Source organism: Gallus gallus, chromosome 34 (genome assembly GCF_016699485.2).
Source record: "Gallus gallus isolate bGalGal1 chromosome 34, bGalGal1.mat.broiler.GRCg7b, whole genome shotgun sequence".
NCBI classification, from domain to species: domain Eukaryota; kingdom Metazoa; phylum Chordata; class Aves; order Galliformes; family Phasianidae; genus Gallus; species Gallus gallus.
This window is the reverse complement of record NC_052565.1, coordinates 2,272,446-2,287,274: the sequence shown is the minus strand read 5'-3', so window position 1 is coordinate 2,287,274 and position 14,829 is coordinate 2,272,446. Positions and strand designations below refer to the sequence as shown.

The window sequence follows — 14,829 nt, the reverse complement described above, 5'->3', positions numbered from 1 at the left end:
TGTGCAGTAATAATTCAGGAACGCTCCATTTTCCTGCATAGCATTACCCGGAGGTCCAACCCCCCCCGGCATAATATGCAGCGGGAGGAGCCGGGGGTGGGCTCTGCTCCGGCGGCCCCACAGCACCGCTGGGAGGGGGCTGCGCTTCGGGTTTGGGGCTGCAAAAAGGGGCTGGGGGCTGCAGGGAGGGGGCTGAGGGTTCCCATCCTATAAAGGCTGCAGGAGGTGTTGGGGGTTCTGGTCCTATAAAGGCTGCGAGAGGGGGCTTGGGGTTCCCATCCTATAAAGGCTGCAGGAGGTGCTGGGGGTTCTGGTCCTATAAAGGCTGCGAGGGGGGGCTTGGGGTTCCCATCCTATAAAGGCTGCAGGAGGTGCTGGGGGTTCTGGTCCTATAAAGGCTGCGAGGGGGGGCTTGGGGTTCCCATCCTATTAAGGCTGCAGGAGGGTTGGGGGTTCTGGTGTTATAAAGGCTGCAAGAAGGTCTGGGGGTTCCAACCCTATAAAGGCTACCGGGAGGAGGGGGGGGGGGGGGGGGCATCGTATAAAGACTGCGGGGGGGGGGGGGGGTGCTCAGGTCCTATAAATGCCACAGGAAAGTTGGGGGTTCCCATTCTATAAAGGCTGCAGGGAGGGCTGAGGGTTCCCATCCTATTAAGGCTGCAGGAGGGTTGGAGGTCTGATCCTATAAAGGCTGCAGGAGGGGCTGGGGATTCCCATCCTATAATGGCTGCAGGGGGGGCTGGGGGTTCCAACCCTATAAAGACTTTGGGGGGGGGGGGGGGGGGGGGGAGGCTCTGGTCCTATAAAGGCTGCAGGAAGGTTGGGGGGTTCTGGTCATATAAAGGCTGCTGGGGGGGTGGGGGTTCCCATCCTAGTAAGGCTGCAGGAGGGTTGGGGGTCTGATCCTAGTCTGATCTGGTTGACCAACATTTGACCAACGGTTGGCCACAGATTCACCATGAGCCAGCAGCATGTCCTGGTGGCCCAGAAGGCCAATGTTGTCCTGGCTGACCAGTGGTTGACCAGCAGTTGACTAACAGTTGGCCAATAGTTGACCGTGAGCCAGCAGTATGCCCTGGTGGCCTAGAAGGCCAATGGTGTCCTGGTTGACCAATGGTTCACCAACAATTGCCCAATGAATGACCAGTTTGACCAGTGGTGAGCCAGCAGCGTGTCCTGGTGGCCCAGAAAGCCAATGTTGTCCTGGTTGGCCAATGGTTCACCAACGGTTGACTAACAGTTGACCAATAGTTGACCAATAGTTGACGAATGGTTGACCAGCAGTTGACCAGTGGTTGACCATGAGGCAGCAGTGTGCCTTGATGACCAAGAACACCAATGTTGTCCTGGTTGGCCAGTGGTTCACCATCAGTTGAGTAACACTTGACCAACAGTTGACCAACAGTTGACCAATGGTTGACCAGTGGTTGACCAATAGTTGACCATGAGGCAGCAGTGTGCCTTGATGGCCAAGAGCACCAATGTTGTCCTGGTTGGCCAGTGGTTCACCATCCATTGAGTAACACTTGACCAACACTTGACCAACAGTTGACCAATGGTTGACCAGTGGTTGACCAATAGTTGACCATGAGGCAGCAGTGTGCCTTGATGGCCAAGAGCACCAATGTTGTCCTGGTTGGCGAGTGGTTCACCATCAGTTGAGTAACACTTGACCAATGGTTGACCAACGGTTGACCAATAGTTGACCAATAGTTGACCATGAGGCAGCAGTGTCCCTTGATGGCCAAGAGCACCAATGTTGTCCTGGTTGGCCAATGGTTCACCATCCATTGAGTAACACTTGACCAATGGTTGACCAATAGTTGACCAATGGTTGACCAATAGTTGACCATAAGGCAGCAGTGTGCCTTGATGACCAAGAGCACCAATGTTGTCCTGGTTGGCCAGTGGTTCACCATCAGTTGAGTAACACTTGACCAACAGTTGACCAACAGTTGACCAACAGTTGACCAATGGTTGACCAATAGTTGACCATGAGGCAGCAGTGTGCCTTGATGACCAAGAGCACCAGTGTTGTCCTGGTTGGTCAGTGGTTCACCATCAGTTGAGTAACACTTGACCAACAACAGTTGACCAATAGTTGACCAATGGTTGACCAGTAGTTAACCAGTAGTTGACCACGAGCCAGCAGCGCGCCTGTTGGCCAAGAAGGCCAATAGTTCCCCGGTGGGCACATCACAGAGCATAGCCAGCAGGGCAGGGAGGTGCTCCCCACCTCTGCTCTGCACTGGGGGAGCCCCATCTGGAGCACTGGGCCACATTTCCATCCATAATCGCATCGGATCCATTGAAGCACCCCATCTGCACACAGCTGTTATTAGAGACCGCCGCGTGGTTCTGCTGAGAGCCCGCTTTGCATACGCTGCGCTGCGATTATGAATATTTAAACACTTCCATCTAGTTAAATTTCTGCCTCATTTACATACATTGGCATACTGCTTAATATAATGCATATGGGGAAGAGGGTGCGCGTTGCATTTTTAATTCCCCTTCGAGAGGAATTGATTTTACGAGTGCTGAAAAGATTTCTTTTCCTACAGGAAAACAACTTGTTGGAGGTGGGGGGAGGGGGGAGTGGGGTGTTAATTAACTGTTTGATGGGAAAAGCTGGCAGAACTCGAGTGGTGTTGGCTGCACCTTCCTCTCCTTTGCTCCTCTTGCTGATTCGTCTGCAGAAATCACACACAGCGCCAGGGCAGGGGAGGGTTTGCAGCTGACCATGTGGATTCTGGCACATCTGATTTGCTATAAAACGTTCCCAGCCCTGCAAAGGGACATGCATGCTGCACAGCAGCTTGTTCTGTGTGTTCCCAGAACTCAGTGATGGGCATTCCAGATGTTCCCAGAACTCAACAATTGGTATTCCAGATGTTGAACATGCAGGGAGAAGCGCACCAGACTGCTCTTGGCTTCCGTGCTGCCACACAAACTTCCATGAAGCTGACCCTAAATGCAGCTTTTAGTCCTTTTTTGAAGGTTCTCTCCCCATCACGTTGGAGGCAATGAGGAAATGGCCACGTGGTGCTGAGCTCTGCTGGGTTGATCTCCAGCGTGGCCAATCTGCAGCGCGCTCAGCAGCTCCACGTCCCTCCTGCCTCCCATCACCCACAGGAGCAAAGTTCCACTGGCACAGATCTGATCTTGCGGGCACTGATAGCAGGAACTGAATTGTTCTGCTTCAAGGAGAGATCTGTGGGCTGCAGGAGGCTGTGGTGATGCTCAGAAGCTGCCTGGGCTTTAAGGACCCTTCCAGCCCAAACATCCTATGGTTCTGTGACCTTTCAGGACCCTTCCAATCCAACCAGTCCTTGGTTCTATGATCTTTCAGGACCCTTCCTAACCAACCATCCTATGGTTCTATGATCTTTCAGGACTCTCTCAACCCAACCATCCCACGCTTCTATGATCTTCAAGGACCCTTCCAACCCAACCATTCCATGGTTCTATGATTCTTAAAGACCCTTCAAACCCGTTCTATGGGTCTATGATCTTTCAGAACCTTTCCAACCCAATCATCCCATGGCTCTATGATCTATAAGGGCCCTTCCAACCCATTCCATGATTCTATGATCTTTCAGGACCCTTCCAACCCATCCTATGGCTCTATGAACTTTAAAGACCCTTCCAACCCAACCATCCTATGGTGCAGTGACCTTCAAGGACCCCTCCAACCCAGCCATTCCATGCTTCTATGATCTTTCAGGACCCTTCCAGCCCAAACATCCTATGGTTCTATGATCTTTCAGGACCCTTCCAGCCCAATCATCCTATGGTTCTTTGTTCTTTCAGGACCCTTCCAGCCCAACCATCCTATGACTCTGTGATCTTTCAGGACCCTTCCAACCCATTCTATGGTTCTATGACCTTTCAGGACCCTTCCAACCTAACCATCCAATGGCTCTGTGCTCTTTCAGAACCCTTCCAACCGTTCCTATGCCTCTCTGATCTTTAAGCCCTGCTTTCACCCACCCCACCCCGCAGCGCCCGGGGCACGCTTCCAGCCATTCTCCCACTTCGAAGGGTAAATACAGCTCTATCCCAACACACATATGTGTACTTTGCAGCTCTGGCAGTGCTGCTGCGACCCGCAGAGCTCTTCCCGTTGCATTATTCACGAGTCCTCCCAGGCACGGCAGCCAGCTGCATATTCATCAGCAGTGCTACATTATTCACGAAGCGTTGGCTTACACCGGGGGGAAACACAATGCCAGCACGGAAGGCAAAGAGCCGGAGAGCAGAGGGCTGCGCCCTGAGACTGCAGAAAAGCCATAAAAGAGAGCTGGGGGGTCCTTGTTGGGTGTTAGGAGCAATTTCTCCTCTGGGAGAGTGGTGATGAGTTGGTTGCCAAGGGGGGTGAGGGGGGTCCGGAGCTCAAAAGGGGGTGGGGAGGGGTCTGGAGCCCCACATCCAGAGCTCCACATCCAGAACTGTGCTTCCAAAGGGGGCAGATTTTCCTAACAGCGTTTGGACCCGAAATATCAAAATGCACTGGAGGTTATGGCAGGAAACTCCACTCCCACTCTCTACCCCAGCTGGTTGTTTGGGTTTATTTTTGCTTTAATTAAGGGTGGTTGGCAGGGCTGTGCTGGATCGGGCTGGGAATGGGATGGTGCTCAGACCCACACACAGCGCCGTGGGGAGCAGCAGTGGGATGAGGGCCACACAGTGTCCCCAGGGCCACAGAAAATCCCCCCCCCACTGACTCCTAGGCCTCACCTCTCCCCCACAAATGATTCCTGGGCCACATATTCCCCCTCCCCCACCACCAAAGGCTCCTGGGCCACCCTCCATTGACCCCCTCCCACCCCACATGCCCCCCCAGGGCCCACCTAAAGCCCCTCACTACTGCAGTTCTCACATGCTGCCCCCCCAAAAGCCCTGATTGAGCCCCCCCACTGCTCTACGAGCTGCTCGAGGGTTCCCCTCGCCACGTCGGAGCCCCACTTGCCGCCCCCATCTCTTAATTAGGCACTCTCCCCTCCCCCCGTCTTTAGGGCTGCGGCCACTTTAAGAGCGCTCCTCCCCGCCCTCCTGCGTGATGACGCAGCACCGTGCGTGCGGCGCCCACTTCCGGCCCGCCGCCCGCCGCAGTGACAGGCAGCAGGCAGAGCGCGGCGCGGGCACAGCGGGACCGCCGCCCCCCGCCGCCGCCATGAACGGCAAAGGCAAGCACCGCGCCGCGCCGGGGGCACCTCCGGGGGTCACGCAGCCCCGCCGCTGCCACCACCCGGGGGTCGTCTTTTGGGGGGGTCGCGGCGCCTTTAAGGGCCGCGCCGCAGCAGCCGGGCCGGGGAGGAACGGACCAATGGGAACGACGCTGTGGGGGGCGGGCGCGCGTGTTGCCATGGCGACGGGCGGCTCGGCCGGGGTTTAACCCTGTGTGCGCCGCGGGGGACCGCTTGGGGGGGAATCCCCGGATGACGTCATGAGGGGCTGCGTTCAACGCCAGGGGGGAGGGACGGAGCGGAGACCCTCCCGGATGAGGAATGGGTGGGGGCCGTGGGGGGGGAAGGTGAGGAACTGGGGGGGTCCTTTCTTTGCGGGGAGGGTGAGAGGGACGGGGGGCGTTGGGGATCCCCTCCTGGGTGATGGGATGGGGGGGGGGGGTGCGTGGGGGAGCCGTCATTTCCCCCCCCAGTATTGACACTGGGGGGGAGGGGGGGCAGCTGTGACCAATGTCAGGGGGTGAATGGGAACGGAGGACCCCCAGAGGGGTAACGGGGGAACCCCATGGCACAGGGACAGCACCCCCCGGTACAGAGGGTTCCCAATGCCTACTGCTGGGAATTGGACCCCCCCTTCCCCCCCAGAACAAAGGGCTCAGAGCATCCCCTGCCCCATGGCACTGCTCCCTGTGCTCTGCCCCACAGCCCAGCGTGGCACCGGGGGGACCCCGGGGCTCAGCACCCCACGGGCCGGGGGGGGCCCCCCGTGCTGTGGTCTGGATCCACTGTAACCCTGCAACCCCCCCGCTTCCTTTCCCCAACCCCACCGTTCCCCCCCCCCACCCCATCTGCCCCAACCCCGGCCCGGAATCAGCTGCAGCATTCCCAGCAGCCGCCCTCACCGCTGCGGTTTCATCACATTTCTTCACCGCAGTTCCCCTTTCCCCGTCTCCCTCCGTCCGGCGCAGCGCCGTAACTCCATCACTCCACTTTCCCATGCGCTGAACCCTCCCAGCGTCCCCAATGGGGGTGTGGGGGCTGTGTGTGGGTCGGGCTGTGACCTCCCCTCTCCCCCCTCACAGGGCAGTACCCCACGCAGCCCTCCTACCCCGTGCAGAGCGCCGCCAACCCCCCCGTGTACCCACAGACTGTGCCCCTACCGCAGCCCCCGCCGTACACCGACGCTCCTCCTGCGTACTCCGAGGTGAGCACAGTTTCTTTTCTCCTGGAGCAATAAGCATTTAAAACTAAAACGAACCCAAACGGCACGGCAGCAGCTCTGGTGGCTGCGTTTCCTCTCTGCCTGGAGGACTTTTTTTGCTGCCCAAATTGCTCCCCGTAACCTCTCCGTGGGAACTGAAGTGAATTAACTCTGAGCGCTCTTTATTGGAGCAGAGGTGGCACAGAGCCCCCCGGCTGCAGAACGGGGCTGTGATGGTTGGGGAAAGCAACAAAGAGGGGGGTGGGGAGGGGGGGGGGGGGGAATGTCCACAAGAACTCAGGGTGGGGGATGGCATGGCAGGAGGTGAAAGTCCACCTCGGGGCTGAGGAAGCAGATGGGTGTGTGGGGCCATAAAGCGGTGAGCCTGGAATGACGCCCTGCCCCGTGGCTCTGCGCAGCTCTACCGTCCCAGCTTTGTCCCTTTGGGGGCTGCCACCGTCCCCACCATGTCGGCAGCGTATCCGGGTGCGTCCGTCTTCCTGCCCGTGGCCCAATCCGTGGCCGTGGGGCCCATCGGTTCCTCCGTCCCCATGGCGTATTACCCCGTGGGACCCGTCTACCCCCCGGGCTCCACCGTGCTGGTGGAGGGCGGCTTTGATGCTGGAGCGAGGTTTGGGGCCGGAGGTACCGCCAGCATCCCTGTGAGTACAGAGCGACCCCCCAAAACCCTGCATGGAGGAGGCGTGCCTTGATTTCTGACCTGGGGGAGCAGGGGGGGGGGGGGGGGGGGGGGGGGGGGGGGGTCACAAAACTGCAGCTGCAGGCTGACTGTACCCTGGGCTGCATCGACACAGTGGGGGCAATGGGGCAGGGAGGGTGTTGTCCCCCTCTGCAGTGGGGCAGGGGGGCAGGGGTGGGGTTGTCCCCCTCTGCAGTGGGGCAGGGGGGCAGGGAGGGGGTTGTCCCCCTCTGCAGTGGGGCAGGGAGGGGGTTGTCCCCCTCTGCAGTGGGGCAGGGGGGGCAGGGGTGGGGTTGTCCCCCTCTGCAGTGGGGCAGGGGGGGCAGGGGTGGGGTTGTCCCCCTCTGCAGTGGGGCAGGAGTGGGGTTGTCCCCCTCTGCAGTGGGGCAGGGGGGCAGGGAGGGGGTTGTCCCCCTCTGCAGTGGGGCAGGGATGGGGTTGTCCCCCTCTGCAGTGGGGCAGGAAGGTCTGGACCCCCTTTACTCTGCCCTGGTGAGGTCTCATCTGCAGTGCTGCCCCCAGGTCTGGACCCCCCCCAGCTCAGAGGGTTGGGGCGGGGGGGGCTCTGAGCACCTTTCCAACCCCCCCATCCCATGCTTGGTGATCTCCACCTGCTTCTCCCCACGCCCCCATTCCCCATCCCAGTGCAGCTGGGGATGTTTCCCCCCCTCCCCTTACCCCTGCCCCCTTAGCCTTGCATCTCCCTGAGGTTCTGAGCCCCCCCCTCCCATGCTCTGTGTTTTGCAGCCCCCCCCTCCTGGCTGCCCCCCCAACGCAGCACAGCTGGCCGTCATGCAGGGAGCCAACGTGCTGGTGACACAGCGGAAGGGCAACTTCTTCCTGGGAGGCTCAGACGGCGGCTACACTATCTGGTGAAGAAGGAAGGGGGGTGGGTGGGGGGGGGGGCGGGTTAGGGTTAGGGGGTGGGGGGGGCTACGTGTGTGTAAGGAACGGCGTCACGTACCGTCAGCACTTCTCACCATGTAACTGCTTCAGTCCCGTATTAACCTGAGGTCTCAGAGCCGAGGTGTCTTCCTGCTCCTGAACCCCCCCCCCCCCAATGCCGCCATCCCTCCGTCGGGGTTTGGGGGAGGGAGGGGGGGCTCAGCAGGGCTGCCCCTTCTTTCATCCCAGGGTGGATTTTGGGGGGGGGGGAGGGGGCACAGGGGATGGGGGGAGCGGAGCACCAGGACCTGCAGCTCGCAAAGCAGAGGTGTGATGCATCCTTCACCCAACTCCCTGTGTGGACCCCCCCCCCCCAATCCCTCCTCCTCCCCCCTGCACCCCCCCCCCCCCCCCCTCCATGGGAGCCCGGACCCCTCCAAGTACGCTTGGATTTCTTTGCACATTTAGGTCTAATCAAAGCCATGCTTTGGTGCCAGAAACACGATGCAACTCATGTCGGAACATTTCATTCGATGCTAACTCTGCTTTTAGATGATGCTTAATAAGCAGGTTCCCCCCCCCTTACCTCCCCCCCTCGATTCTCCCACCCTCTATTCTCCCCCCTCTTTGTTTCTTCCCCCCTATTCTCCCCCCCTTTTATTTCCTCCTCCCCCCTTTTATTTCCTCCTCCCCCCTTTTATTTCCTCCTCCCCCCCTTTATTTCCTCCTCCCCCCTTTATTTCCTCCTCCCCCCCCTTTATTTCCTCCTCCCCCCCTTTATTTCCTCCTCCCCCCCCTTTATTTCCTCCTCCCCCCCCTTTATTTCTCCCCCCCTTTATTTCTCCCCCCCTTTATTTCTCCCCCCCTTTATTTCCCCCCTTTACTTCCTCCCCCCTTTACTCCCCCCCCTTTACTCCCCCCCCTTTACTCCCCCCCCTTTACTCCCCCCCCTTTACTCCCCCCCTTTACTCCCCCCCCCTTTACTCCCCCCCCTTACTCCCCCCCCCTTTACTCCCCTCCCCTTTACTCCCCCCCCCTTTACTTCTCCCCCCCCTTTACTTCTCCCCCCCCTTTACTTCTCCCCCCCCCTTTACTTCTCCCCCCCCCTTTACTTCTCCCCCCCCCCTTTTCTTCTCCCCCCCCCCTTTTCTTCTCCCCCCCCCCTTTTCTTCTCCCCCCCCCCCTTTTCTTCTCCCCCCCCCCTTTTCTTCTCCCCCCCCCTTTTCTTCTCCCCCCCCCCTTTTCTTCTCCCCCCCCCTTTTCTTCTCCCCCCCCCTTTTCTTCTCCCCCCCCTTCTCCCCCCCCCCTTTATTTCTCCCCCCCCTTTATTTCCCCCCCCTTTTATTCCCCCTCCCTTTATTCCCCCCCTTTATTGTCCTCCCCCCTTTACTATTCTCCTCCCATGTTCCCCCCCTACATTCTCCCCGTTTTTCTCCCCCTTTTTCCCCCCTTTCTGAACTCCAGACCCCCCCTTTCCCCCCCCCACCCCGTCCCACTGTTGTCAAACAGGGGCTGCCCCCATCCCCACACGGTGTCGAACCACCAACAGCTGAGTGTGGGCTGTGGGTCACTACAGGAACACACACTGCAAAGCAGCCGGGGGTGCGATGGAGTCACAGTAGGGCGAAGAAGAACATTTCAGGGATCCTCAATGTTTCCTTTTTTTTTGTTGTTGTTGTTGCTGTTATTTTACGAAAAGAAAAGAAAACAAAACAAACAAAAAACCAGACCAGACTTCACCTATATTTTATCTGGAGGTTTCAGTTGGGTGTAAATCCGCGTCCCCTCTGTGTTGTGTTCAGCCACCGACCGACTGTTAAAAGGAAGATCCGCGTTCCGTCTCTCTGTTATACACTGTGGTGCACTTAACTTGTGGATTTTTTTTTTTTATACTAAAAAAAAAAAAAAGGAAAAAAAAAAAAAAAACAAAACCGAGTAGAATAAAGACTTATTTTGAAAATTTGAATGCAGGAATGCATTTACATCACCACCCCCCCACCCCCCCCCACAGCCCCGCGGTGGCTTCCGCCCGTCCTGTGCCGTAGCGTTGCTGCAGCGCTTCCCCTTTGCTTTCAGTTTTGCAAACTTCCTCCTCCTCCGGCTTCAGTTTGGGCCGTGATGTGAAGGAGGAGGAGCTGCTCACGAGGAGGGTTGGGGTTCTGAAGGGCGGAATTTGGGGTGGGGGGGGGGGGGGCAGAGCTGTGTTTGGGTGCACTGTTTGGGGAGGCGCTGGACCGCATCGCCTGCCCCGTTGCGCGTCCGACCTTCGCCTCCCAATTAGCCATGCTAATGACCCCACCGTGCTAATGACCCTGCTTGCTGAACCCCGAGCAGAATGGCTCGATTGTGTCTCGAGAGGAGGAAAAACAACGGCAATTCTTGGGGTGTTTGTCACTGGGTTGTATTGAAGGCACCCAAGGGAGGGGATGGGGCGCGGAGCTGCAGGCAGGCGGCGGCACGCCTGGGCTTCACCTTCCTCTGCCTTAATTAATAAATTACAGAGAAAAAAAAGAAAAGGAAAGCTGCCAGAAGGTCGGACAGAGGTTCAGGCGACGTGAGATGGACCCTATATGAAATATTCCTCTTTCTCTTTGCATGGGTCATCCTCCATCTGCACGGCCGCGTCCGCCTCGGCCGCCGGCTGCTCGTAGGTGAGGTAGCTGCCCTTGTTTCTGTACAGGTAGACAATGATGACCACCAGCACCGTCAGCAGGGTGAGGAACACCAACGTGATGACCACTGATGGGAGAAGGAGAGGAGAGGGCGTTCAGCCCCATACAGTATATGGGGAGCAGTGGGGGGAGGGCGGCGGGCAGCCCCTACCTGCGATGACGGCCGTGTTGGCTGCTTCATGGGGCACGGGGGGGTGAGCCTTCTTCAGCCCCGGCGTTGTCAGCTCTTGGAATGGCAGAATGGGTCCAGTTGGGTTGGATGAGACCTCTGAGATCACCCACTCTGACCCCAATGCGTACCCACATCCCTGCAGCTCTGTGACCCCCCCCCCCAACACACCCCCCCTCCCCCACAGGGATGGTGACCAATGCCTGTGTCAACTGCTGACCCACCCCACCGTGCCCACCCATCGTTCAGATGGGCCAACACCTCCAAGGTCAAATCCAACCCCAACCCATCCCACCGTGTCTGCTGGTGGAGTCATTGAGGTCACGGCATCGTTAAGGTTGGAGAATTGGAGAGGTCTTCATTGGAGAAGACCTCTAACTAAGCACGAACCCCAGTGCTCAGCCCGTGCCCCACGTCTTACCTGGGGGGAGCGTGGGCAGAGCCCCCTCCATGGCATCGGTGTGGGTGAGCTCGGGCTCAGGGCTCCTTCACAACTGCGGAGAGAAGGAAGGGCCGTGGTCAGTGCTGCCATGCGGCGGGGCAGGAGGGGTGCAGTGGGCACCTGGGGAAAGCATCCACGTTCCGCCTTTTGCTCTCCAAGGTGAAGTTCTGCGGGGCCACAACATCGCCTTCACCCCCCCCCCCCCCCCCCCCCCGCAGCCCCGCAGAGCTTTGCAAATCGCACACCAGGAGCTGCTGCGGCCCCAACCGCTCATCAGAGCTCCCTGCCGTGCACCGTCCCCATCCCACCAACCACCTCTGCAACCCCCAAAGCAGCGCTGCGCTGCTGCAGCCCGGGGGCAGCGGCTCCTGCACCGGGCACGAGTGACTCAGCGCTCTGCAGAGAAGCACCGCTAGATGTCAGGAGCAAATCCATTCCCCCCCCCCCCCCCCCCCCCCCAATCCTCCCAGAAAGAAAATCGATCAGTAAGAAGAGCAAACTGAGCGGCAGGAGCGAGCGGGGCGGGCGTCGCTCACCGTGCCGACTCGGGTTAGCAAAGCGCGGAGCAGTGCTGGCACTGCCGGCCCCGCCGTGACTCGGAGCCGCCCGGCTGGCTGCTCCCCCCCACCCCCCCCCCACACCCCCCCTTGCAGCACTTTGCTCTCCCTGCTCGCGGGGTGCAGCCGTCGGGGCTGCAGGAATGCAGCTCAGCCCCTGCGCTGCTGTGTGCGTGCACTGCGCTCACTCCGTTCCCACTCCAGCAGCCCCCGCCCCACTGCGTGCACACATTGCCGTTCCCATTCCTTTCCCATTCCCACTCCATTACCATTCCCATTCTCTCAGCTCCTGCCCCACTGTGTGCACAAAACGTTTTCACCCCATTCCCATTCCTATTCTCGTTCCAACTCCTCTTCCAGTTCCCTCAGCCCCTACCCACTGTGCAGGCACTGTGCCCACCCCATTCCCATTTTCATGCTCATTCCCATTCTCACTCCCATTCCCATTCCCTCAGCCCCTACCCACTGTGCAGGCACTGTGCCCATCCCATTCCCATTTTCATGCTCATTCCCATTCCATTCTCATTCCCATTCCCTCAGGCCCTACCCACTGTGCAGGCACTGTGCCCACCCCATTCCCATTTTCATGCTCATTCCCATTCTCACTCCCATTCCCATTCCCTCAGCCCCTACCCACTGTGCAGGCACTGTGCCCATCCCATTCCCATTTTCATGCTCATTCCCATTCCATTCCCATTCCCATTCCCTCAGCCCCTACCCCACTGTGCAGGCACAGTGTCCACCCCATTCCCATTCCATCAGCCCCTGCCTCACTGTGTGCATGCATCATACCCACCCCATTCCCATTCCATTTCCATTCTCATTCCCATTCTCATTCCCATTCCAGCCCCTGCTCCGCTGCATGTATGTTCCATGCCTGCTCCATTCCCATTCCATCAGCCCATCCCACTGTGCACACAACATTCCCACTGCATTCCCATTCCCATTCCATTCCCGTTCTCATTCCCATCCCCTCAGCCCCTGCCTCACTGTGTGCATGCATCATACCCACCCCATTCCCATTCCCATTCCCATTCCCATTCCCATTCCCATTCCCATTCCATTCCCATTCCCATTCCCATTCCCATTCCATTCCCATTCCCATTCCCACTCCATTCCCATTCCCATTCCATTCCATTCCCATTCCCATTCCCATTCCCATTCCCATTCCCATTCCCTCAGCCCCTACCCTGCTACGTGCATGCGCCATGCCCACTCCCTTCCCATTCCCATTCCCATTTCCATTCCCAGCAACCAAACCCTATTTTACCAGGACCCCCCCCAGGCCCAACCCGTTCCCCCCCCAGGCTGCAGCACAGCACCGGCCAGTCTGGATGGTGACAAACCAGTGCCAAACCAGTTTGTGGGGCGCAACGCAGCCGGTCCTGCAGGCACTGCGCGGCTCTGCACTGAGCACCGCGTGGGGCAGAGGTGTGGGGATGACTGCAGGGAATGTGCTGTAAAGCTGGGAGTGCTCACGGGATGGGAAATGCTCTCTTGTTTGCACTGCTGGGTGCAAAGCGGGTTGGGGGAGGGCTCTGTGGGTGAGGTTTTGCTACGGACGCAGCGTTGCTCTTCAGTCCCTGTAACCTCCCCGGAGCCCACGGGCAGTTCCTGCAGTGCAGTCATCCCAAAAACTCAGCACAGGGGATGCGTGGTGCCATCCCACCCCCACACCCAGGGGATGGGCCCACAACCCCACCGCGCTCTGCTCCATCTCATGGGGTCCCCCCCTCTCCTGACTCAGCGTTCGCTCTGCTCTCTGCAGGGCTGAGCTCCACCTGAGGCTCTCCATGAGCAAAACTCCATGCGCTCCATACCCAACACCCCATAACCACCACCCCGTACCCAAAACCTCATGCACTGCACTAAACACCCACCACCCCACACCCACCACCCCACACCTAACACCCAACACCAAACACCCCACACCCAACACCCCATACCCAATGTACAACACTAAACACCCAGCATCCCATACCCGGCACCCCATATACAACACCCCATACCTAACGCCCCATACCCAAGGCCCCATATCCAACACCATACACCCACCAGCCCATACCCATCACCCCATTCCCAACACCGTATACCCAACACCCTACACCAAACACCCAACACCTAGCACCCCATACCCAAAACCACACACCCACCACCCCATACCCACCACCCCATATCCACCACACCGTACCCACCACCCCATACCCATCACCCCATTCCCACCACCGTATACCCAACACTCTACACCAAACACCCAACACCCCATACCCAAAACCACACACCCACCACCCCATACCCACCACCCCATACCCACCACACCGTACCCATCACCCCATCACCTCCACCCCATCCCCACCACCCCACACCCACCACCCCCCACCCACCACCCCCTACCCACCACACCATTCCCACCGTCCCATTCTCACCGCCCCACACCCACCACCCCAAGCACACCCCAAATCCCCCACACCCCCATACCCGTGCCAGCCGTGCGGGGCTGCATGCACCATGTGCTGCCCTGTGCAGTGCAGCGCTGTGTAATGCAGTGCAGTGCAGCCTGGCCTCACCCGGGCGTTCCCTTCCTGCCTCACCTTTCCAGTTCCACTGCCCCTGATGATGACAGAGCTGCAATTCCTCCTGCTTAACCCTTTGCTGGTGCAGGACGGGCCACCCCGCAGCAGCACGGCCCATGCAGCAAAGTGCATTTGCACACACGTGGAGCCTGTAGGGAGGTGGGGCACAAACCCCACTTATGGATCCATCTGTAAGACCCGCAGGTGCTGCCCCATGGGGAGCCCCAAAGATGCACCTTTGCAGCACAGAGGTTTGCATGGGGTGCTCATCTGTATGCAACGCCTGCTGCAATGCAACCCCCAGATTTGGTGCTGGGGATGGAGCTGCAGTGCACCTCAATGTCACACCTTTGCAGCACAAAGGTTTGCACGGGGTGCTCCATCTGTATGCAATGCCTGCTGCAGTGCAACCCCCAGATTTGGTGCTGGGGATGGAGCTGCAGT

General features: G+C 58.9%; 2 protein-coding genes across 7 annotated transcripts; one reads left to right on the top strand and one right to left on the bottom strand.

Moving 5' to 3' along the window:
- The first annotated feature begins 5,056 nt into the window (after positions 1-5,056).
- Positions 5,057-7,967, top strand: DAZAP2 (DAZ associated protein 2). The gene is made up of 4 exons (XM_025145658.3): positions 5,057-5,186; positions 6,269-6,390; positions 6,807-7,049; positions 7,835-7,967. Exons 1-4 carry the CDS (start codon positions 5,060-5,062, stop codon positions 7,961-7,963), a joined length of 621 nt encoding a protein of 206 aa, XP_025001426.1. The 5' UTR covers positions 5,057-5,059; the 3' UTR covers positions 7,964-7,967.
- Positions 7,968-9,702: 1,735 nt separating this feature from the next.
- Positions 9,703-14,331, bottom strand: SMAGP (small cell adhesion glycoprotein). Of its 6 annotated transcripts, none has more exons than XM_040654928.2 (4): positions 14,291-14,331; positions 11,235-11,375; positions 10,796-10,870; positions 9,703-10,711 (listed from the first exon to the last, which is right to left on the bottom strand). In XM_040654928.2, exons 2-4 carry the CDS (start codon positions 11,263-11,265, stop codon positions 10,539-10,541), a joined length of 279 nt encoding a protein of 92 aa, XP_040510862.1. In that variant the 5' UTR covers positions 11,266-11,375; positions 14,291-14,331; the 3' UTR covers positions 9,703-10,538. The 6 variants fall into 6 exon arrangements, with proteins under 6 accessions (XP_040510862.1, XP_015155877.1, XP_040510861.1 ...); XM_015300391.4 differs by having other exon boundaries at positions 11,235-11,307; XM_040654927.2 differs by lacking the exon at positions 14,291-14,331 and adding an exon at positions 13,135-13,273 and having other exon boundaries at positions 11,235-11,307.
- Positions 14,332-14,829: the final 498 nt, after the last annotated feature.

Bases quoted from the DNA above. Each gene is read 5' to 3' on its own strand.
- DAZAP2 (XM_025145658.3), top strand. From the start codon at position 5,060: ATGACGCAGCACCGTGCGTGCGGCGCCCACTTCCGGCCCGCCGCCCGC. The intron at 5,187-6,268 runs GCAAGCACCGCG...CCCCCCTCACAG, and splicing joins CGCCGCCATGAACGGCAAAG to GGCAGTACCCCACGCAGCCC. The intron at 6,391-6,806 runs GTGAGCACAGTT...GGCTCTGCGCAG, and splicing joins CTCCTCCTGCGTACTCCGAG to CTCTACCGTCCCAGCTTTGT.
- SMAGP (XM_040654928.2), bottom strand. From the start codon at position 11,265: ATGGAGGGGGCTCTGCCCACGCTCCCCCCAG. The intron at 10,871-11,234 runs GTAAGACGTGGG...TGCCATTCCAAG, and splicing joins TCTGCCCACGCTCCCCCCAG to AGCTGACAACGCCGGGGCTG. The intron at 10,712-10,795 runs GTAGGGGCTGCC...TTCTCCCATCAG, and splicing joins CAACACGGCCGTCATCGCAG to TGGTCATCACGTTGGTGTTC.